Raw genomic sequence first — 22967 nt, forward strand, 5'->3', positions numbered from 1 at the left:
ACTCTGGGGATATAGGGCAAAGATATACAAATATACAGTACTCCTTGTTCCCTCATCAGCACTTTTTCAGCTACAACTAACTACCTACTTATTAGACAACAATCTCTGAATATGACTTGGAAAACAAAAACACAGAAGGTTTACTAATAAACATTTTAGTACCCCTCCAGTTTACTTATTTCCTGTTTTTCTTTTCTTCCCTAAGTTATTAAGCTTGCTCTGTAAGAGAAGTATTAGTAAATGAGAAGCCATTTGAATTACATTCAGTCATTTTGATTAGCATCTTTGGTAACTTTTTTCTCTCTCATAAACATATGGTAAAGCAACATGTAATGTTCCAATAATTGTGATTTCAAATCTAAAGTACTATTTGTTCATTCCCAAAACCTGAAGCAAACATCTGGTGGTTAATGCTTTGAGAAAAAAAGTACCTTAGTGCATTACCTCTGTATATGATTCAAGATTATGGGCAAAAATATGCAGATGAGATCAAGCCATGAAATTTTAAGTTGATCCATTCAATTAAAAAAGGAAAAAGAAAAAACCCAGGTGCTTCTGTGTTTCCTCTAATGTAAGGAAGGGAGACTATGCAGTGCCTTAAGGGCTTGTTCCTTTCTGCCTCATCTTGCAATTAGATATAAACTGTATCCAGTATATATCCTCCCATTGGAACAAAAGGTGTGACTGCTTCCCTATCCCTATTCCATGTATGCTCAGAATTATTCCAGTTTGTGCATACCATCAGGTTCGTATTATCATGCATTTTGTTAATTAGAATTCTATTTCCTACATTAAACTTATGTCCCATTTTTTTCATGTTTTATTTTAAGATTTATTCCAGTTCATACTTTCCAATTAAAGACAACAGTTGTTGGCCGGCTGTGGTGGCCTGTAATCCCAGCACTTTGGGAGGCCAAGGCAGGTGGATGACTTGAGGTCAGGAGTTCAACATGGACCATCACCATGTTGGTCAGCCTGGCCGACATGGGGAAACCCTGTCTCTACTAAAAATACAAAAAAATTAGCTGGGCGTGGTGGCAGGTGACTTTAATCCCAGCTACTCAGGAGGCTGAGGCGGGAGAATTTCTTGAACCTAGGAGGCAGAAGTTGCTGTGAGCCAAGATCGCGCCATTGCACTCCAGCCTGGGCAACAAGAGTGAAACTCCATCTCAAAAAAAAAAAAAAAAAAAGACAACAGTTGAAATAAAATTTGAAATAAAGATGCACTGTCCATTTTGTAATGTTGTTCATTTTAACGAAGTATTTTGAAAAAAAATTTTTTTTATAGTGGTAGTGTATTAGTCTGCTAGGGCTGCCATAACAAAACACCACAGACTAGGTGGCTTAAACAATAGGAATTTATTTCTCACAGTTCTAGAGACTGGAAGTCCAAGATCAAGGTACTGACAACTTGGCTTCTCCTAAGGCCCAACTCTTTGGCTTACAGATGGCTTCTTCTTGAGGATGGCCTCAAATGGCCTTTTCTCTGTGCCTGCATGACTCTGATACCTTTTCATCTTCTTATAAGGAAAGGACACAGTCATATTAGATGAGGGCCATACCCTTATAACTTTATTTGACCTTAATTACTTCTTTAAAGACCCTATCTCAAAATATAGTCTCAGTGGGGGTTAAGGCTTCAATGTATGAATTTTAGGGAAACACAATTCAGTTCATAACAGGGAGCAATGCCATTAATCAAATATTCTGTAATACCTTCTCCTTGAAGAAAAAAATAAAATCTTACAAAGGAAAGTAATAATGTTGTCATTTATATGTGATATCAAATTATTCAAAATATAAATTTATATGTGAATAATTTATATGTAATATCATTTATAGGTGAATGAGTGAATGAACATAAAATAACCATTAACTCTGCTTTTTGACCTATCTTAATAGAACCCACAAAGATTTAGCAAAGGAACAGCCAGGCAGGCTAGCAAGTCATACTTTTACATATTGTTTTCTGGAACAAAGAAAGATCCAGCATGAGAAATGCCAGATGGGACTGCTGCCCTTGCCCTTGTATATGTTCTCAGGTCAAACTGACAAATTTGGTCTTTGTTCTCTGGAAATGTGGCTTCCATATTGGAAACAAACCTGAATCTTACTTAAATAGCTCAATATGCAGAGCCAAAAGACTGAGGCACTTTACTCACAAACATACAATAAAACAAGAATACTGTAGTATTGGTGCATAAATACAAGTAGAGTTATCCTTACCCCCTTGTGAAGATCACACTCATTTTTTTTAGAACATGACTTTATGTCCAGTTGGATCATTTGCAGTGTTCTCATTTCTGAATTATTTTAGCGCTTTGGATTAGGGTAGATAGATTTAGTAAATAAAAATATAGAGTGCCCAGTTAAGTTTGAATTGCAGATAAACAATAATTTGTTTGTTTTTAAAGTATAAACATGTCTCATATAATATTTGGGATGTACTTATACCAAAAAATTCCCTTGTGGAGCATACTTATGATGAAAAATTATTTGTTATTTATCTGAAATGCAAATTTAACCATGAGTCCCTTATTGTATCTGGCTACCCTACTTTGGGTTCAAGAATGAATTTTCTCCCCTTGCAGCTCCCTGCCCCCCAACACTCTTAAACTACTGTCACCAACTTTGTAAATTTAATTCCCTAGTCTTAAATTGGTGCTGCCTTTAACCTCTGCCCTGACGCATGAAAACCTCAGGCGTCAGGCTTCCTTCTATTGGGCTGCTTTGATATGTGGTTACAGAATCCCTGTGCTTAAGTATTACACCTTTACATCATATGATAGCATTAGTATACATAAAGTACTTAATAATATGTTGAGAAATTTATAAACCTTGAAATTTCCAAGCCCTGGGCTCAGTTTGTCCACTTGTAAAATCAGGGGAGTGGATTCAAGGTGTTTTCCCCAAGGTTTCTTCTAACAATTCCATGCTACTAGTCTTTGAAATAAGGGTACCATTAATGCTCTCATTTGCCTTGTGAAACCTAAATTGTTCCCATTTTGGATGAATCGCCTCACCCCAGTAAGTAGTGTTTACTAAACATTACTAAATAAGTAGTGTTTACTAAGCATTACTAAATAAGTAGTGTTTACTAAGCAGTACTAAATAAGTAGTGTTTGCTAAGCATTACTAAATAAGTAATGTTTAGATTACTCAATTAATAGTTTCACCTTTAAAGATATTTAACTTAAATTCCTTAAGGGCCAAAGAACACAATTTTATTTCTTTCCACCCCTACTTGCACCAGGCTTTGCATCCAGTGGGTGATCAGATTATGTGATCATGATCATGGACAATGTTGAAACAATCCCTTTGTGGTGGGCTCTGACTGTCAAAAATAATTTTTATTATAAACCTAAGCCATCTCCACGGTTTAAGACAGCAATCTGGGAGCTGCTCTTTGTTCTCTTCCGCCACCTAGTGGTGCTAGGGCTGCTTTCGTCCCTTCAACTCGCACTTTGGAGCTGCAGGGATTTTAAAATTGTAAATCAAATGGATGAATTGTTTTATTCTTGTCATTACAGTAAAAAGGGATTTATAGAGTGTTTCAAGAGATAAAAGGTAATAAATGTTAATAAAATTTAAGTATAACACAATGGCAGACTTTAATTCTTGAACCTTTAAATTTATACAATTTAATTCCTTTAATATGTTAAAATGTTAAGTTGAAATTGAAGAATAAAAATATAAACTATATTAAAGTCTTTGAAAGAAAGATTATCTTTTCAAGGTGCACTTATATACTGGTTAAGAATGTTTTCATATAAAATAAATGTAATCATAGCAGATGTAAAGCAAAGAAAGGGAACAAAATACAATTCTGGTAAGTATTGAGTTGGTAGAGAATGTTTCTGTTCTGTATTTAAGCACTTGTCTTCAATTAAGTTAGAGATTATTCTCATTATTATTTATAAATGCAATACAATGTTTAATGAGTGTTCAATGATATTTAGTTTTAATGTCCTATAATCTGGAACTTTCTTCAAATGGCGTTATAGAGGGGTTAATTGTGTGAATCTAAACTAAAAACAAATTTCTCTAATGAATGAAATAAAATATTTCTGAAGTGTGACTTATTTCCCATTAAAGCTATTTTTATTGAATAATTATAGGAAATATTTCTGACATTTTAACATTATTCTGGCTTTCTTTAGATTTTAATTTAAAATGCCAGTGCTATTATGAAGTATTTAGATCTTTCTAATAAAAAATATTTAATTGGAATACCATTTTGTTTTTAATACAATGATAAGCCATCTAAGAAATCTCCAATTTGTTTTCCAGGGTGGAAAAATCCCCATAAGGTGGACAGCCCCAGAAGCCATCGCCTACAGAAAATTCTCCTCAGCAAGTGATGCATGGAGCTATGGCATTGTCATGTGGGAGGTCATGTCCTATGGAGAGAGACCTTATTGGGAAATGTCTAACCAAGATGTAAGTGCTACTGATAGTTAAACTGCCATTTTGTGAATGTTAACACATTAGCTTGAGGGGGAAATACGCCTTTTGTCCTCACTCAGATTGGCCTTTATCTTCCTGAGAGCTGCTCATGGTCTATGGCTGAGTTTGAGAAGCTGAGTAACCTTTCACTCTGAGCTGTATTTGGTGTCCTCAGGGACAGCTGCCAGGCTGTGCCATGTGAGTGCCTGATCCACGTGTTACATCTGAGATTTCCATGCTTGTTCTAATGAAGTTTGACTGTGTTTATGCAATAGCCTTGACCTACAAGTAAGACAAAAGAAAGAGTAATGTTTACTGTTCGTTTCTTCCTTAGGGCAATTCAATGCACCACTGTAAAGAGCAAATTAATTTACATTAGACAATATCACTTAGAGGGAAAAAAGTGAATGCTTTCAGGCAATGCATTATCAATATATGCCATTTAGTATGGTTCTTTTGAGATGCATGACCCCTAATGCAAACTGTTTTGTGTCTATTTTATCTGTAAAACTACTTTGGTGATTGATACTATAATATTATAGAACAGGAGAATTCACACATTTAACCCCTGTGACCTATCCACAGTGATAGAGACAGTATTCAGAAGATGCAGGTACTCTGACAATGCAAATAAGTGTGCTGTCAGAGCTGACATTATATTTTAAGTTCCCACTTTCTCATCTCAAAATTCAGGCTTTGTCTACTCACCTCTTCTTCTCAAACTATATGATGGTTTCTGATACAATAGTAATGAGAAATCACCTATAATGTGATTCTGAATGTTCATAGCTGGAAACAAAGGCTATGTAACTATAGATAATCCCTAAACACTATTGCCACATCTCATTTATTTTTGCCAGTTTTAACACAACTGAAGCAACCCACACACACCTCCACACCTCATACTATCCCAATCTCAAATTGTCCAAGTATCTTAAGGACTTAATCACAGAGAAAATTTATCCTTTTCTAATGTCAGGCATAGATAAGATTGGATTTTGGTTGGCTGGCCATGGCTAGTGTGTCTCCCTGCCATACAGTACTGCTTTTGAAACTGACTCCTTAGTACTGTGGGTGTCTACTGACTCTGTGGAAAATGCTAGGTCCAGAAGCTAACGTAGCAGCAGGTTTGAGGCCAAACACACTGCTCAGTCATTGTTCTCCAAAGCACAACATCAAACTGCAAAGCCAGTGTGACTGGGCCCTGCAGAGCATTTGGCCTTAAGGACAAAGTGCATCGTAACCAGCAACCTTTGCTCCACCCCCGCAACACTTAGACTTTTTGGATCTGGGTCATTTGCCTACAGTCTGCTATTCATCAGGGAATCTTATTTGAAGGACCCCTTTGCTCTTCCCTGCCACTGGGTTTTGTTTGGGGCAGTTCCTGACTGCTTTTCCAGTTTTTCCTAAAACTGAATTCCAGAGGCATAAATTTGTTCCTTCACTTTCAAAAGGAACCCATATCTGGGGATTTTGTTTGTTTTAACCAGTTAACCTTAGGTAGTAAAAGCCCTGGTTTCAGTTACCATAATTCCTCTTCTGCCCTAAACTCAAGATAATGCTTGCCTGCTTGTCCTATTTTAACACCACTGAAATAGGCCATTCAAGCAAATGCCCAGAATAAAAAGTTCTTCTCCTCCAGATGAGTTACAGTCTTCACTGCAAAGAAGAGGCTGCACCTCAAGTACCCTCCCTAATTGGTATTCTATTTAGTTCTTGTCTTAACCAGTTCCCAGCAGACTTAAATCAGAGGGCCCAAAACTTTACCAATATACTGGTATCAGTAAGAAGTTCTTGAGCATCCATAGATGGCATATGTATATTTATTTGCAGATTATATACAAGTACTACTGTACTAATATATTCATTTAAAACTATTCAGTGAATGCCTTCTCCATTCTAGGAACTAGGCTTTCACCAGAGAACAAATATTACATTTGGAAGGGACTGTAAAGATTATCTAGGCCAATCCCTTTATTGGTCATGAAACTGAGGCAGAGAGAAGTGACATATTTCCTTAAACTCTCATAGTGGTGACTTATTAATTCTCTTAGAAAATAATTCCAATAAACTTCTAGAATAGGTCATGGGCAAGGAGAAGAGGAATAATTTTATATTTCTTGGTGGTTTTGTTTACAGTCTATGTAGCTCCTCACGTAAGGCCAGTGGTTTCTTGCCCTCATGGAGCTTACTTTCTAATGGGAAGGAGACAGACTATAAACAAAATCTAAGTATATAACATGATAATCACTGCTATGGGGGAAAAAGCAAGAGAAGAGGATAAGAGATATTGGGGTGTTGATTTAAATATATATATTGCAAAATATATTCATGAAAGTCATTGTTATATGGTCATAAAAGTAATAATCATTCTAATTAGACATTCTTAAATAATCATTCTTATAATAGGAGGATACAAATAAATATAAAAGGCAGTTCCATGATTTTTCCTGCCCCCCAGATTATGGCACCACCCATTTAGTAACCATGGCCACGGTTATGTGGACTATAACTCAACCATGAAAGACACTTAACTTTAAAAGTGCCTCACTTTCAATAAGTACAAGAAACGGGTTAGATGATATTTAATATCTACTTTAACAGTAACATGTTATGATTTTATAATCTCTGAAGAAATAGTTATTATATTTTTCTCAGCAAATGGAATAAGGAATGATTCATAATACTCTTTTCTGATGTTTAGGACTTTCCCGAATCTCTGCAGAGGTGCCAAGAATTAGATAGGATGTCCACAGAGCAGAAGGACAAATGAAGATGCCAGACCACAAGACAGATTTTTTAGGAGAGCAGCTTTTGCCCAAATGTGTAGTTTTCAATATAGACCACCATGTAAATTGTTCTTAATAATTGTAGCCTAAAGCAGTCCAAACCTTGTTGCCCACCCCTCCTTTCCTGGATCTTGCCCAAAAGTTTGCCCAGCCATTCTGGCCATGTATATTGGTGATCTGTGCCCAAGATGACCATTTAGAGAGTGATTTTTGTCTATCAAACCTCATTTGGCCACAGAGGCTCTATCTGGAACCTGGAGAAGATGCTGCAGCCAGGAATAGAGTTCCAACATTAAGCTCATTCTCATTTGTTCAGGATTGCCAATGCTCACAGCACAAGGCTGAACTCTTCCTCCACCCAGAGCTTGGTTGTTTTTCCACCAGGTAGGGTTTAAGCTGTTGTATTGTCATGGTCTTGACGTGCATTACCAAAGAATATTCAAGCAAGAATCTGGGAAAAGGGGAAAAAAGAGGATGGAAGCCTGGGGGGTGAAAAAAACCCAAACCTTGAGGTCCTCACATCAATCCAAGACTACAGGAAAATAGTAAGAGCTAAAATCTTTTATGTATCTTGTGAATATTTTTTGCGCTGCAGTAAAGAGAGTTGAAATTCTGTTTAGCTTCACATATTGGAAGTCAGCATAACTGTGACAGATCCTATAACCAGGATTTTGTTTGGAAGCAGAAATAGCTTAATCAAAAACTTCCCAGCTGCTCTCTCCAAATACTGGCTATTCCCTATCTGTCCTGCATTTCTCATTTATTTGATCAAAATACAGTATTACGTCTGACTTTTTCCAAGCAAGGCCTCTTTTAAATGAAAATGTGATAGACAATACAAATTTGACAATGTTCTGTGAGAATATTTTATATTTTTACTACAATTTGGTGAGTTTAACAAAGCTATTCATACAGATCAAATGGAATGTTACCATGCTTTATGATTTTAAATTAGTTTAAGAAATTTCAGATTGTTTTTATGAGTTTCTCCATTCTGCAGACTGTTGTATATTTTATTACAATGAACAATTCTGAGTCTGCAGAATCTGTTTTAGTGAATAATATAACAAGTTTCCCAAAGGTCAGTGGTATTATACTTTAGGGAAAGGAAATAAGAAAAAAAGAGTACACAGAACTATTCCATAAAAGACCTAACAAAATATAACAGCAGGTGCCATCTGCTTAGCCATTCAGCAGTTAAGCATGCACCAGTCATTAGACAAAATATGTATGTGGGGTGGGGATGGGGAATTAGAAAATCCAGTTCTCAGTAGGCCAAGCATAGTAGCTCACACATATAATCAATGCTTTGGTAGGCTGAGGCAGGAAGATCACTTCCCAGGAGTTCCAGACCAATGTGGGGAATATAGCGAGACCTTGTCTCTACAAAATATAGAAAAAATTAGCTGGGTGTGGTGGCGCACACCTTCAGTCATAGTTACTCAGAAGGCTTGAGCCCAAGAGTTCCAGGTGACAGTGAGCCATGATGTGCCACTGTACTCCAGCCTGGTGACAGAGTGAAGTCCTGTATCTTTTTTTTTTTTTAAGGGGAATAAAGTAAAAGAAAATGCAGTTTTCACTCTCAAAGAACCCACTATGTAGGTAATGAGATAAAATTCTGGTATTTTTAAGTCTTGTCCCCACCCCCAAATAGAATATAGACTCATCAAGGGTAGATTCTGTGCTCTCTACTTGTTTTTTAAATGGAAACAATACTGTGTGAAAACACAGTTATTGTTTAATAAATATATATGCCAAGAAAGCGTGCAGATTCTATTTTTCAGGGTTCCTTTGATTACAAATAAAAGAAACGTAACCCAAAGTAACATAAGCAAAAATTAGGAAATTTTTTCATCATGAAACTAAGAAGGTGGTCCAACATTGCTCAATCCAGAGGCTCATGCAGGATTTTTAGTGCTTCACTAGGTTCATTGACCTCATTCTCTCCTGCTACTAAGTTCTTCGCTGTCTGCTTCTTTACATTCCAGGGCTCAGTATTCCAGCTTTGCAACCCCAGCAAAACGAGACCTTCTTTCTGTGCAAATTCGTACACCAATCCCAGAGGAGATTCTGGCTGGCTTTGTTAGGACCCTGCCCAACACTAAACCAGAACCATGCCAGGAAAATGGACACTATGATTGACCCAGCTAGGTTTATGTGCCAGTCTGTGCACTTAGAGGTGGTCAGAGCATTGTAACTGGCAGTTTCCCCATAATTACCTCGAGTGAGGGAGGAATTCCCCAAAGCAATGCAGTTGTGCTATCAGAAGGTGTATATTACTTTTTTGATATACAACATTTTCAAGAGCAACTTTATTTACTGCAGTAAAAAATGACAGCAAAATATTAACATTCTGCATCACTGTATTCTAATGAGGCAGCAGATTATATTGAAAAGACCAGTCGGGCTTCAGAACAAGATCTCTCAACCTTAGCACTATTGACATTTGGGGCCAAAAAATTCTTTGCAGATAAATATGTTACATGCTTTGCAGCACATTTAGCAGCATACTCAGCCACTAAGAAGCAGATGCCAGTAAAACCCTCCCACACTGTGGCAACCAAAAATGTCCCAGATGTTGTCCTGTCATCAACATAAAATGGAGGGGAAAATCACCCCCAGTTAAGAGCCACTGCTTTCTAGCTAGAAAGATCTGGGATCGAATCCCAGATCCACAATTCACTAGCCATATAATCTTAGGCAAGTTGTTTAAGCTTTCTGAGAGACTGGGTATACTGAGGTTCAAAATACCGAGCTCTGGAATTTGAAAGAATTAGAGATAATATATGTAAAGTATCTGGTACATAGGTGTTTAATCAATGGTAATTAATAGCTTACATTTTCTGGTCTTACTATTAGCCAAGTATTTGATATTATTAGCTCATTTCATTTTCAAGATTATTCTCTGATGTAGGTAACCATTATTGCTCCCATTTCTAGATAAGATAACTGAGGCTTATAAAGTACAAGTAGCTTACCCATGGTTACATAGCTGGTTAGTGATAACACCAAAGTTCAGGCCCCCTGCTTACTCCTAAATGCATGCTTTTACCCATTAAGCTCTACTGTGGAAGTCTAATTTTCAAAGGAGTCTCCATACCACAGTTCTACAAAATGAGATCAAAGCACATTTAATTATGCATGCTACTCTATCACAAGAGTAGTATTTTCATTGTTTCCTATTAGCAAAATAATATAGATTGACTCCCAGTTGTTTAGAAATATAAATATTTTCTACAGGATTTTTGTCTCGATGTTAAAAATTTATAAAATGTACCATACTGTTACTATATTTCTTAAAAATATAAAGGCAGTAGCTTAAAATCAAATTTTAAAGATTGACATATTTAGCCTATTACCAGAAACATTTCACAAGTACCTTGAAAGTGTATAGCCCCTTGCTGTTTTCTAGCATATGAAGATTTTTCTTCTTTTTGTAAGGTATTTCAGGGTAATGCTTTATGTTATTTTCATCCACGTTCAAAATAGTTATTATTTACTACATAATGGAAGTGCATTGTAATGCTGGAGCTACACATGCTCCAAAGATGATACCAAGGGCACTGTGGTTCTTGCCTCCAACACTTATACCATGTAGTGTACTTAACAGAAGAAAATGGAAGCAAAACATGAACAGCAGGCAACATTAAATAACCAATCCCCACAGATCTCATATGTAGGGAAAAAAGTAGCGACACTTAAATGAGAGGTGACTTAGCTCAAGCTAATGATCTTAAATGTAAGATTGCAGTCTCGGGTTTTGTTTTGTTTTGTTTCTTTCCCCTGACATGATGCTGTTAAAAAATAAAAATCACCTTGAAGCAGTTTGAAGCCCAAATGCCTCCTGGGTATGGTATCATTTAGGCATATGCTAGCTACCAAACTAGTTCAGTTTCCCAAAAAGAGAACTGCTCTCAGGGAGCATTTCATTTGAGGTTTACTAGAAAACAGTAGGCTTCCTTGGTGTTTTTGTTTTCATTTATTTTTCCCTCCTTGCTTCTCAAATGCTTTTAAATAATAATGGGTTTTGCTTTAGATTGCTTTCTGAAACTCACCTGAGAGGGAAAATATGGAGTTTATCATTAGAATTTTATTTTTATAGGTGATGTGGTCGGAAACAAACTTTTGATCTTAGCTGAATTGATTCGTTTTTTCCAAATTTAAGAAGGAAGAAAATAACCTTTTACTGTACTTCCTGTTTGTACTCATAATTCTATAACCTTTCTCAATTATGGGTCAGTCCTTCAGCCAAGAATAGTGGATATGTAGAATCCACTTACCTGAAATGCAGCATGATTTTATGACTCAGAGATCCCAGTCATTTCCGATTTTTGTCTCTGATTAGATTTTCCAAACTCTACTTTATTATGTAATGGTCCTTGTGTAATGATCTGTGTAAGACACTACAGTAAATTGCTAAAAGCCCACTTCTATTATTTCAACCTTCCATATTACAGAGGAATTTTCACATTTATTTGAATATGTATTCTACCAAAGGAATTTTCAAAAAGGCCTTCGTTTTCCTAACTTTTCAGTAATTCCTACTGTTGGTAAATAGGCTATCGCAGTATTTAATTAAATACATACTAATTACATGAGTATGATGTACATCTGCTACAGAGGCAAGAATAATAGGGAATATTATGAGATGTAATCAATCATAATTCCAATAAGTTTCAAGGAGAAGAAACCAGTAACCAATACGGTACTACCACAGTATAACTTTCAAGGGAAAATTTTTTTAACTGAATCACCACAAAACTGGAAAATGTGTACATGCCAGCAATATTTTCATAAAAAATTAATTATACCTTTAATTTCTATTTGGAAGAAATATATTTACTAGCTTTAGAACTTATGATTTTTATTCATTTTCATGCTCTTTGGAGCCTTTACAAAGAGAGCATTTTCAAATTCTCTTTTTCTTTGTAGTCATAATCTATTTTTCCATAGCTTTTAGATATTTTTAGTGGAGCCAGGAAATGTATTATTTAGAGCTGTCTACTATCTTTCTAAAATCAAAATGATCCACCAGTGAAGAAATCTCATTTTTTTCCCAGAGAGTGCTTGGGAAATAGCACTAAGTCTTAAGAACGTCAGCTTCTTAAAGAAAAAAAACAGTCTCAGAAAAGTAGATTTGGAATGTGTCCTTGTATTTTCAAAAACGTAATTTGTTGTCCAGGAACTGGCATAGTAAGAAATACCGTGGTGCCCCAAATCTTCCTAGCTTTACTTTACAAGGATATACTCTGGTTCTGTCTGTATTTTTGTCTCAATATAGAGGTCCATCTAAGCACTTGGAACTCTGTGAGAAATATTCCTTAGAATGGAGGCCAAATCCAGAATTAAATTTACAGAAACTCCAGATCTAGAGATGTTACCAAAGTTCCTACAGACTAAATCTTCGGTTTCCATGACCAGAAACATAGATTTTTTGAGGTGAAATGTACTATTGCAGACAGAGTCCAGTCCTCTTTCCTTTATCAATGAAGAGTCAGAGACTTGCCCAAAGGCAGAGCTTGGTTAGTGACAGCTTAGGACTTCAGTGCGGTTTCAGGCAACTCCTTCTCCAATGTTGTTTCCATGACTTACAAGCTGAATGAGACTTTAAACTCTTAGGAACAAAGATTTTTTAAATGATGAATCATGTCATCAACAACTTTTTAACATATGAGAGTCCTACATGTTGTTCCTCATTTTGTCCACTCATTTAACAATCCGAAAAAAAGGAGACCTTCTGAAGGACCAACACTTTCCATTTTATATAGGTCCTTGACATGCTATTGTGAGTTCCAAAAAGAAAGGATGGAGAATTGTCTTAGGTGTAGGATTTTAAGAAAGTTTTTTTTTTTAATCTTAAAGCTAAGAAGAAAATCTTAAAAAGAAAATCTTAGGCTAAATAACAAATTAGTCTCTGAAAAAAGTGTTTTCTGTGTCTAAATATTTCATCACTGTAACCACTTTTTTCTGTAATTCTTTTTATTAGTATACCTAATTTCATTTGGCATTTGATTGCTTTTAACTGAGTTATACATTCTGAATGTTGAAAAATATTGAATGAGAAAGTATGTTAGTCCATTTTCACACTGCTATGAAGAAATAACCAGAGACTGGGTAATTTATAAAGGAAAGAGGCTTAATGGACTCACAGTTTCTCATGGCTGGGGAGGCCTCACAATCATGGTAGAAGACAGAAAAGGAGTGAAGGCATGTCTTACGTGGTGGCAGGCAAGAGAATATGTGCAGGGGAACTGCCCTTTATAAAACCATCAGATCTCAGGGGACTTATTCACTACCATGAGAACAGCATGGGAAAAACACACCCCCACGATTCAATTACCTGCCACTGGGTTCCTCCCACGACATGTGGGGATTGTCAGAGCTACAATACAAGATGAGATTTGGGTGGGGACACGGCCAAGCCATATCAGAAAGTATAAAATTACAAGCGTTATTTACTTACAACCACTTTCCTTCTGCCTTGTTTTTTTTTTTTTTTTTCTCATATAGACACAATCTTTATATTGCACACCAGGAAAATACATTACCAGTGTTATTGTGTTATGAATATAAATATCCTAATCTGTATAAGTAATCGTTATCACAAAAAGTAAGTATAGACTGTGGCTCTCTGCTTTGCAATCCCCCTTCTACCTGAAATTATAGGTTTTCCACAAAGATGTGAAGAATATTTAGAAGGAAGATAAAAATAAAATCATTTCACATTCCATTTTCTAGTGTACATTTCAGCCCTTGTTAAATTTTGAGACAGTTTCTTTTTAAAAGACTGTATAAATAACTAAATTCAATGTGCCTCTCTTTTGGAGATACCTAGCAGCCTTATAACATAAAAATGTGATACCCTGCAGAGTCTAAGCAGTCCTTGCTCAATAGTATTGTTCAGAGATGTCTCAATATCTTCTTATTGACTGTCTAATACTTGTGTTCCTTAATATAAGATGTGCATTGCCTTCTTTGATTCGGAAACCATCAAGAAAATTGGAAAACTCATCAGATTCAGCAAGAGCAGAACAGCCTGCTACGTGCCCCAACTGAGCCTTCTGTTGATTCTAGTTTGTTAAAAATTGTGATGTCAATGTCAAGAAACCAGTATGATCTATTTAGAATAAGCAGCCAGGTTTAAGATAATAATTTCTGACAGAATCTAATTCCTTCTAACTTTTCATAAAAATTATCATTGCAGTCATTTTCATATTTTTCACATTATTTTAATTTTCTTCTTACATTATAACCTTGTATAACTCTTCTCCCAAAGGATGACAGCCTACAAATATCACAAAACCAAACTGTTAAAAAATTCTCTCTAGTTAATTATCACCCCTTCGTATCCTAAGACAACAAACCTCAATTAGTCCTTTAGACAAAGCACCCCATATGCTGCTCCCTGTCAGTCCTTAATTAGGGAATCAGAATATACCTCTAAATCAAAACTTTCCACAAAGAAAATGTTTATGAAGATAAAGATTAATATAGGATTTCTCAAGCTTCTCTGAAAATTCAGCTTTCATAAATCACATATCTGACAATTGGCACTCCACTCTTTGACTTGACAAGGCATTGTGCTAGATGCTGGGAACACGTGGAACAAAGAAACAGTCACTGCTCTGGAGGAGCTCAGTTCACGCAAGCTAAGAGACTACAGATGTTTTGTATTGACTGGAGCCAAGGGTAAAACGGAACACAGCAAAGGTGAGGACTGAGAGCCAGGCACATGGTGAGCCATTGCAGGATTTCAGATGTGGGAGGAACATGATCACAGTTCCACTTCAGTAGGATTGCTTTCATTGCATCGTGGAGGATGATTGGTGGAGGAAAAGGAGAAGCAAGGAGACCAATAGGGGGGCCTTTGCAGTGATCAAAATGGGAAATAAATCATTTGAAGACAGAAAGAAAAAAGATATAAGTTTTATGAAGGCGGTAGAATCAGCATGATGAGTTAATTTTGAGCAACAGGAAAGGCAGAGGCCCAGATGACTCCCTGACCGCTAACTTGGATCACTGGAAGAATGGCAGTACCCTTCCTAAAGGACAAAAATCCCAAAGGAGGAGCGGGTTTAGTTTTGCACAAAATAAATCCAAGAATCTTTATGAAGTGATATATCCTATAGGTGATAAATATAGAAATCTGGAGAGAAAGCTGAGCTAGAGCTGCTGACATGGAGGCCATAAGCAGATAGGTGATAGTGAAAGCACGGAGTATGTAAGTCACACAAAGAGATCTCAAGATCTAATTCTGGGGGAATGAGTCAAGATGTGGTGCAAGACTCAGGACAGATTTATCTACCACTACTGTGACTGAGAGGCTACCATGATGATAATATTAATCTATTCTTCACGAAACTACTTGCTATGTGATATTGACCCAATCTTTTAATCAGTTTGAGCTTTGGTTTTCTTACCTATGTGTATAATCATACTCAAATAATAAAGTATTTTGAGACCTAAATTAGGTAAACTGTGTTAAAACACCTAGCTCAGAACTTGACACATAATAAACTCTCAAAGGTATATATGTTGAATCTGAAACCAGAAAGTTCATAGAAAATTGAACTCATCATCACTCCAGCCCCAGAATTGCTTCTTCTCCTCTGTCCTCTCTCTTTACCAGCTGATGAAGCCAAAATCCTAGAAGTTGTTTATCTCCTCCCTCTACTTGGCACATCTAATCTCAGCCCAGTCCTGTCAAAACAGTTCACTTCTTGAACACCACAGCCATTGCCTCCACTAAGGCCTGGACCACTGCAAAGCTCCTTCCTGGATCCTTTGACTCCCCAGCGCACTCTCCGCACTGCAGCCACAGTGAGCTTTTCTAAATGGGAAATCTAATATAATTTACTTTCTAAAATCCTTTTCCCCTTTGTGTAAAATCTAAGTTTATATCATGCCAAATCATTCATGATCTCAAGAAATGTAATTTTACGTAACCCCCCAACCTCAAAACTCACCATTCCTCTCTTTGAAGACTATTCTAGCCACCTAAATCTACTTGCATTCTAGATCACATCTCCTTTCCTCAATCCACCCACTTGGCCCTGCACCCTTTCACATACTCCTTAAGGTTCAGTCACCTCCTGGGAGAAGCCTTCCTGAGGCTGGGTTAGGTACCTCTCCCACATGCTCCCATAACAGCCTGTTCTATGTGGCACTTCTCATAATCATAGTCCCTGGTCACTCTCAATAGTTAATACATTTCTTAAAGACAGAGATATACCTGACTTGTTATGTTATCCCTTGAACACAGAATGGTCAATAGTACATATTAAGTGTTTAATATCTATCCGTTTGGATGAATAAATTTAAAAATCTGTTAGAAACATATATCTTTTAAGCAATTTTGTGAATTGCTTAAAAAATATAAATTTCTTCTTTGACTACCTTTGAAGACAATTTTCAGATGTGTGATCTTGGGCAAGTTAAACCTCTTGTTATGATTATTTGTCTGTAAAATGGAGATAACAATTATACCTACATCATAAAGTTACTGTGAAGATTAAAAGAGTTAATACATGAACATCACTTAGATCTGGCCTTGAAAGTACTCAAGAGCTCTCAATAATTGCTAATAATCTGTTTTCATCACTGTTACTCTTGATATTGTTACTCTTTTCCTATATGATGGGTCCCTTTGTGTTTGGCACCTGTCATGAGCCAGGGCTCCAGACAGATTTCGCAAGGCTGTAAACTAGAGAATTGAGGAAATGTATAAGCCAGAGGTCAGCAAGAAGAAAAGTCATGAGTCTTCTGCTCCTCCCACTGTTCCCACAGAGAGGACGGGACCACATGCTCTACTGGATGCATTGTGGGTAAATTTTCCAGGCAAGGGAACCTTCCTGCTCATCACTCTTACAAGGCATGCATGAGAGCAACTTTGTCAAGAGGCGTAAGCAACCTGCTTAATGCTAAGCATTCTAGATTTGGATGCCAACTGTCTACAGGAGTCGTCTGAAGCTAAGGACCTGGGGCCAGTGGAAAATAGTAACCTTCTGGACAGGAGGCAGAAGCCACAAGTCTTACAAGAAGCTGGGTTTCGGTCAAGTACCTACCTCTTAGAGAAGAGCAAACTTCCAGTCTCATCTGGCTCCTTGTCCAGAAAAGCCAGAGTGAGATTATGAGATCATTTTTGGACAAGGCTGCTTGATGCAGCAGTTTTTAAATCAACACTTTCTTCAGAGAGGACTTCAGATGCCATCATGCTTATACTTTGAATCTATTTTGAATAAGTTGAGACACTAAATTTTCCAAGAATCTGCTTCTCTGTCAAGACAAATCCAAAAATTTCTTCTAATAGCATTTGTTTAGGTCAATAATATTTAGTAATGTGTCAGGCAATGTACCAAACGATAAGCATAGAAAATTTAGAAGTATAATTCCTGCTTTCAGGTATGTACAGCCTTAGAGGAAAGGCAGATGAAAAAATTACAGTACAATGTTATGGATGCAATCATACATACATGCACAAGACTCAGAGGCATTAAGAAATGACTCTATTCAGTTTGAGATTGTATTGTGCAAACTATGAAATAAATAATTTTTATTTACCCAGAATATCAAACTTAGGATCCAAGTAAAAACATTGAAGTCCAAATAGCAGATGCCATGACAAAAGATAGCATGGTAATCACTACTAAAATTGTATTGGGTGATAAGAAATTGGAGAGGAAGATGTTATATCTTGAGAACTAAAACGCGTTTCTGGGGAGTGGTAGAGGAAAATGTTGTAAGTTAAAAGGAATTTAGTTCAAATTTCAACCCTGCCACTTACGAGCTATGTGAATTTAGGCAAGTTTCCTTATTCCTCTGAGTCTAAACTGTCTCATTTAAGAAATGGGGATAATAATATCTACCATATTGAGCTATTTTAAGCAGTAAATGAATAAAAATATGCAAAGTGCATAGCACATGGTAGATAATAAAGGAAGCTATTTTTTTCTAAGAATATAACCTCACTTGTCACCTATTTTATTCCATGCATTTATAATTAGATAACTGGAAAATTGACTATCAAGCACTCCTAGAGTGGAATTTCAATGTTGTTTTAAAATGGAATTCTAGGCTATTTTTCTTAGTTGCTTCTCTGAGCTATCCACAATAGTTTTGATGCATTGCAAGTGTTTTACACACATCCTGCTTTAATAAAACATGTAATAAAATCTTAAAACCCAAGCCTAGTTGGTAGTAAAAGTAGTCAGAAAGCAGATGAGAAAAATCCTGTTCAGTAACAAAATATAAAGTGAATAGAAAAATGCTAGTATCCTGAAAGGCTACAGTGGTCTGGTCAAAAAGACAATGATGGGGGCCGGGCGCGGTGGCTCACGCTTGTAATCCCAGCACTTTGGGAGGCCGAGGCAGGCGGATCACGAGGTCAGGAGATCGAGACCACGGTGAAACCCCGTCTCTACTAAAAATACAAAAAAAAAAAATTAGCCGGGCGTGGTGGCGGGCGCCTGTAGTCCCAGCTACTCGGAGACGCTGAGGCAGGAGAATGGCGTGAACCCGGGAGGCGGAGCTTGCAGTGAGCCGAGATTGCGCCACTGCACTCCAGCCTGGGCGACAGAGCGAGACTCCGTCTCAAAAAAAAAAAAAGACAATGATGGGATTATGAGAAATTCCCTATTACTAAAAAAGCTAAAACTTAGCAGTAAAGAGGTTCGTGAAGACATATTCTTCCTTTTTTACAAACAGCCTCCAACATAAATTAAGAATGTGTTAGTCATGTCCAATAGTGTAAATTTTAAAACAAATCAAATTGCATTTTTATATTTCTGTTTTTTTGAGAGGGACAGAGGAGGGGGAAGTTAAATTTTGCCTGTCTTTAAATATTAGTCTGTTCCTCCATTTTCCAAACTCAACAATGGTGACGATAAACACTTTCTTTTGTCTTTTCCGTAGAGATAAGAATAAATGTATCCATGTGTGTCTGGGAAGCATATACACTTGTACATTTTTTAATACTCTGATTCTGTAACATTTCTGAGTTTTGTTTTGTTTTACAGAAAAAAAAAAGTGATAAAGCAATCAGAAAACCAAGAGGTTTACTATTGATGCTTAGGGTCGTCTGACCTTGGCTGGCCAATAGACCTACACGGCCAAATTAATTTACGAGAGTAATAATTTTTCAAAAGCCATTTTTTTCTGTATTTTCTGTATGAAACTGCCAATATCATGAATAGAAAGGGAGAACCATAAAGGAGAAAGAAAGTGATGTTCTGTTATGTTCGTGTGAACCTAAAGAAACAATGTGGACGCAGGCACGATCAGCCGAACTCTAGGGACTTGATGGTGTTGCTTGGAAGGCATCCATACCTGCATTTTGCGTTCTTCGTATGTAATCATATTGCCAAAGACAAACTATTTCATCATTTATTGTAAATAACACTTTTCCCCAGACCTACCATAAAGTTTCTGTGATGTATTGTCTTCCAGTTGCAATAAAAATTACTGAGTTGCATCAATTGAAAAAAAAAAAAGAATAAATGTTCACATGAATACTTTTGAACATTTCATGAAAACCTAGGCTGCATAAATTCAGAGTCAGTATTATCATATTGCTAGGAAGGTGGATCATACACTAAACAGATGAATTTCCTGCCTTATCTTGTGATTTCCTTAAGTACCAAGAAAAATAGTTATTGTTATCTTGTTACTCTTGACTTTGGTATCTTATACAGATTCCTTTCCCGAGAGCTGCACTGTTCCATAGAGTAGCCATTAGACACATGTGGCTATATACATTTAAATTTAAATTAATTAAAAGTAACTGAAGTTGAAAATTCAGTTTCTTCATTCTAGTAGCTGTATTTCAAGTGCTCACTAACCACGTGACTGTGTGCTACCATGTTGTAGAGAGGGAACATTTCTGTCATCACAGAAGTTCTGCTGAAGCACACTAGCTCAGAGGACACTCAAGCTAATGTTCCTATTGCCCTATAGCCTTAAGCTAGCCATTGATAGCATTTTAAGGATTAAATGACCTTAGGAGGTATAGGAGTATGATTTCATAATCAGGTCAGTGTCAGACTAAGGGAAAGCTAAATGTAAGAGAATAGGAATTAAATTAATGATGAAGAAAGAAGGGATGATGGTTAGAAATAGAGTACACATTGACATTATTATAAAAGGATAAAAAATGACTTAAGAAATCAGTGCTTCAGCAGAATTTTTCTTAAAATTTTTACTTAAGACATTTGTTATATGTTATTCGCACTAAATGCATCAATCACAATGCTGACTTTCTGATGTTTAATTGGGTTTTGAGATGTTCCAGCTAAGTCGCATAAAAAATTATTTCTTAAGGTTGTAATGAACTTAACCTCCTCTATACCGGTAGCACATGTTTAAAACATATTTTCTTCTCATAGGGGTGAGCAGATGCTTTGGAGCTACTTGCAATTTTTGTTCACAGCTTTTGTATTTATCCTTATTTAGGTCCTTGTACTCACAAGTAGTTTTCATGCTTACCATTATTTTGGCTTCTTCTGCTTGTATAAAAAGAAATTATAACATAGCATATGTATTACTGCCTAAAAATAAGAGAGTAATCTGTATATGTTTGCATTTAGGTCATTCTGTCCATTGAAGAAGGGTACCGACTTCCAGCTCCCATGGGTTGTCCAGCATCTCTGCACCAACTGATGCTCCATTGCTGGCAGAAGGAGAGAAATCACAGACCAAAATTTACTGACATCGTCAGCTTCCTTGACAAACTGATCCGAAATCCCAGTGCCCTTCACACCCTGGTGGAGGACATCCTTGTGTAAGAGGCATAATGTTGAGTTTTTTTCTTCTTGACAATTATGGTTTCTTTCAGGCTATAAATAATAACAGGTAGAAAGGAAAAAAATGCCTTGATAACCATCTAGTTGTTGACTTTGTGGAAACCATATTTCATTTATCAGCTGAAAAAAAGAATTATTAACATTAAAGTAAAAATGGACTCTTTTAAAACAAGATAACAGATTCCCCTTCCTTTTCTCTCTCTCTAATCTTTCTGAATTACTTTGTTTATATCTTTTCCTGTTTGGGTCTTTGATATTTACATAGCCTTTTAAAATTGATTGATCCTTCCTTACCTTTAGAAGTAGAGAGAGGGAGAGAGAGAGAGAGTGCATGTGTGTGTGTGTGTGTGTGTGTGCAGCCCCTTTAATTTTCTTGCCTGTTCTATGTTCTGTTCCTCAATTTGAAATGGCAAGCCAGACAGGGGCAATTTGTGAATCAGCCCAGAGGAAGAATATTTCCTGCTGATATGATCACATCTAGTTGTTGTTACTCTCCATTCCTAAAACCAGAAAAGAACAGATAACAAGACAAGAAAATGGAGGCACTCATACACCATTTTGTAAAAGTCAGTAGACTTGAGAAGATCTACTCACCTCCCTGTGAAGAGCAATTATAAGAGGAAGAGTAGAAAAAAAAAAAGACTATCATCTATGTCTGAAAATATTACATTTTAAATATCATTAAGTTAAAAACATATTTCTTTATTTAGAATAAATTGGACTTAGAAATAACCAATGCATATCCAAAGCTCACCTTCTTCACTCAGGGGATGGCTGGGGGCTATTCAGACATTCAACTTCAGATCACAGGTTCAAGCAAGTGCAGGTTTTTAGTAAGGCTGAGGCTCTTCAAGGACTATTTGAAACAGACCTCAGTTCACAGCAGAGCACTTAAGAGTTCACCTCTAAATCACTAATTGGCAGCCTCAGTAAAGTGAAGCCAAGCATGAAATAGCTAGAGATTAAACTATTACTCTGGTCCATCTTCCCTAAAGAAGTCCAACACAGGAAGCAGTAAAGGAAGGAAAGGCACTTTGGATTTTATCATGAAAGCAATGGACAGCCATGGAAGGATTTTAAGCAAGGGAATAGCATGATTACATCTGTATTTCTGAAAGATCACTCTAGGGATGATTTACACACTGTGAGTGCAAGACAAGGAACAAGACTGGAAACAGAGACAATTTTATGTTTTCAGTAACTAAAGCTAGACTTCTGAAATGGGAATGAGCTTGGGGTCCAGAAGATAAGAGAATTTTATTATTATTATTATTTCCTAATAATAAGTGATAATAACATATATTATTAGGAAAACCAGTGCATCTTAGTCACTGTTTGAATATGGAGGAAGGGAGGAGAAAAAGAATCAAAGATGTTTGTCAAGTTTCTTTCTTATACAAGCTGGCTGATGGTATTACCCGAGAGAGAGGGAGAGGGACAAGTTTTTGGAATAGAAATGAGACCATTTTGAACATGCTGAGTTGCAGATGCCTGTGGGACATCTAGACAGTTATATTTATAGGTTGAACCTCAGATAAAAAGATCTGGGCTAGAGATGTAGATTTGAAGATCATCAGCATATAGATTATAGCTGAAGGTTTAACTGTAGTTAAGATAGCCCACAGAGAAAGAATGCAAATAAATAGTGGAAAGGATGAAACCCTCTAATTTAAGACATGAACTGAAAAAAAAGTACCCAAAGGAAACTGAAAAAGAGAAGCTAGACAAGTAATCAGGAAAACAGGGAAGAGCAGTATCATAGAAGAAGGAGGAGAGGGTTTCAAGGAGTATAATGTCCAAGCCTTCACAAAATTGCAGTAAAATAAAACATGAAATGTCTCCATTGGATTCAGCAATGAGACTTCCAGGTGTGCATGCACAACCTTTGGTACAGCATTTTCAATACAGTTGTGTAAGACAGATTACAATAGAGGAA

General features: G+C 36.6%; 1 protein-coding gene across 4 annotated transcripts in view; it reads left to right on the plus strand.

Annotated features, from left to right (window-relative positions):
* The window catches only part of EPHA6 (EPH receptor A6), a 951077-nt gene that overhangs the window by 914726 nt on the left and 13384 nt on the right, over positions 1-22967 (plus strand). For all 4 annotated transcript variants that reach the window (XM_063630562.1, XM_063630563.1, XM_063630564.1 and 1 more), the window contains 2 exons: positions 4291-4440; positions 20816-21009. In XM_063630562.1, coding sequence (XP_063486632.1) covers positions 4291-4440; positions 20816-21009 — 344 coding nt within the window. The remainder of the gene's footprint in view (positions 1-4290; positions 4441-20815; positions 21010-22967) is intronic.

Source organism: Symphalangus syndactylus, chromosome 21 (genome assembly GCF_028878055.3).
Source record: "Symphalangus syndactylus isolate Jambi chromosome 21, NHGRI_mSymSyn1-v2.1_pri, whole genome shotgun sequence".
NCBI classification, from domain to species: Eukaryota; Metazoa; Chordata; class Mammalia; order Primates; family Hylobatidae; genus Symphalangus; species Symphalangus syndactylus.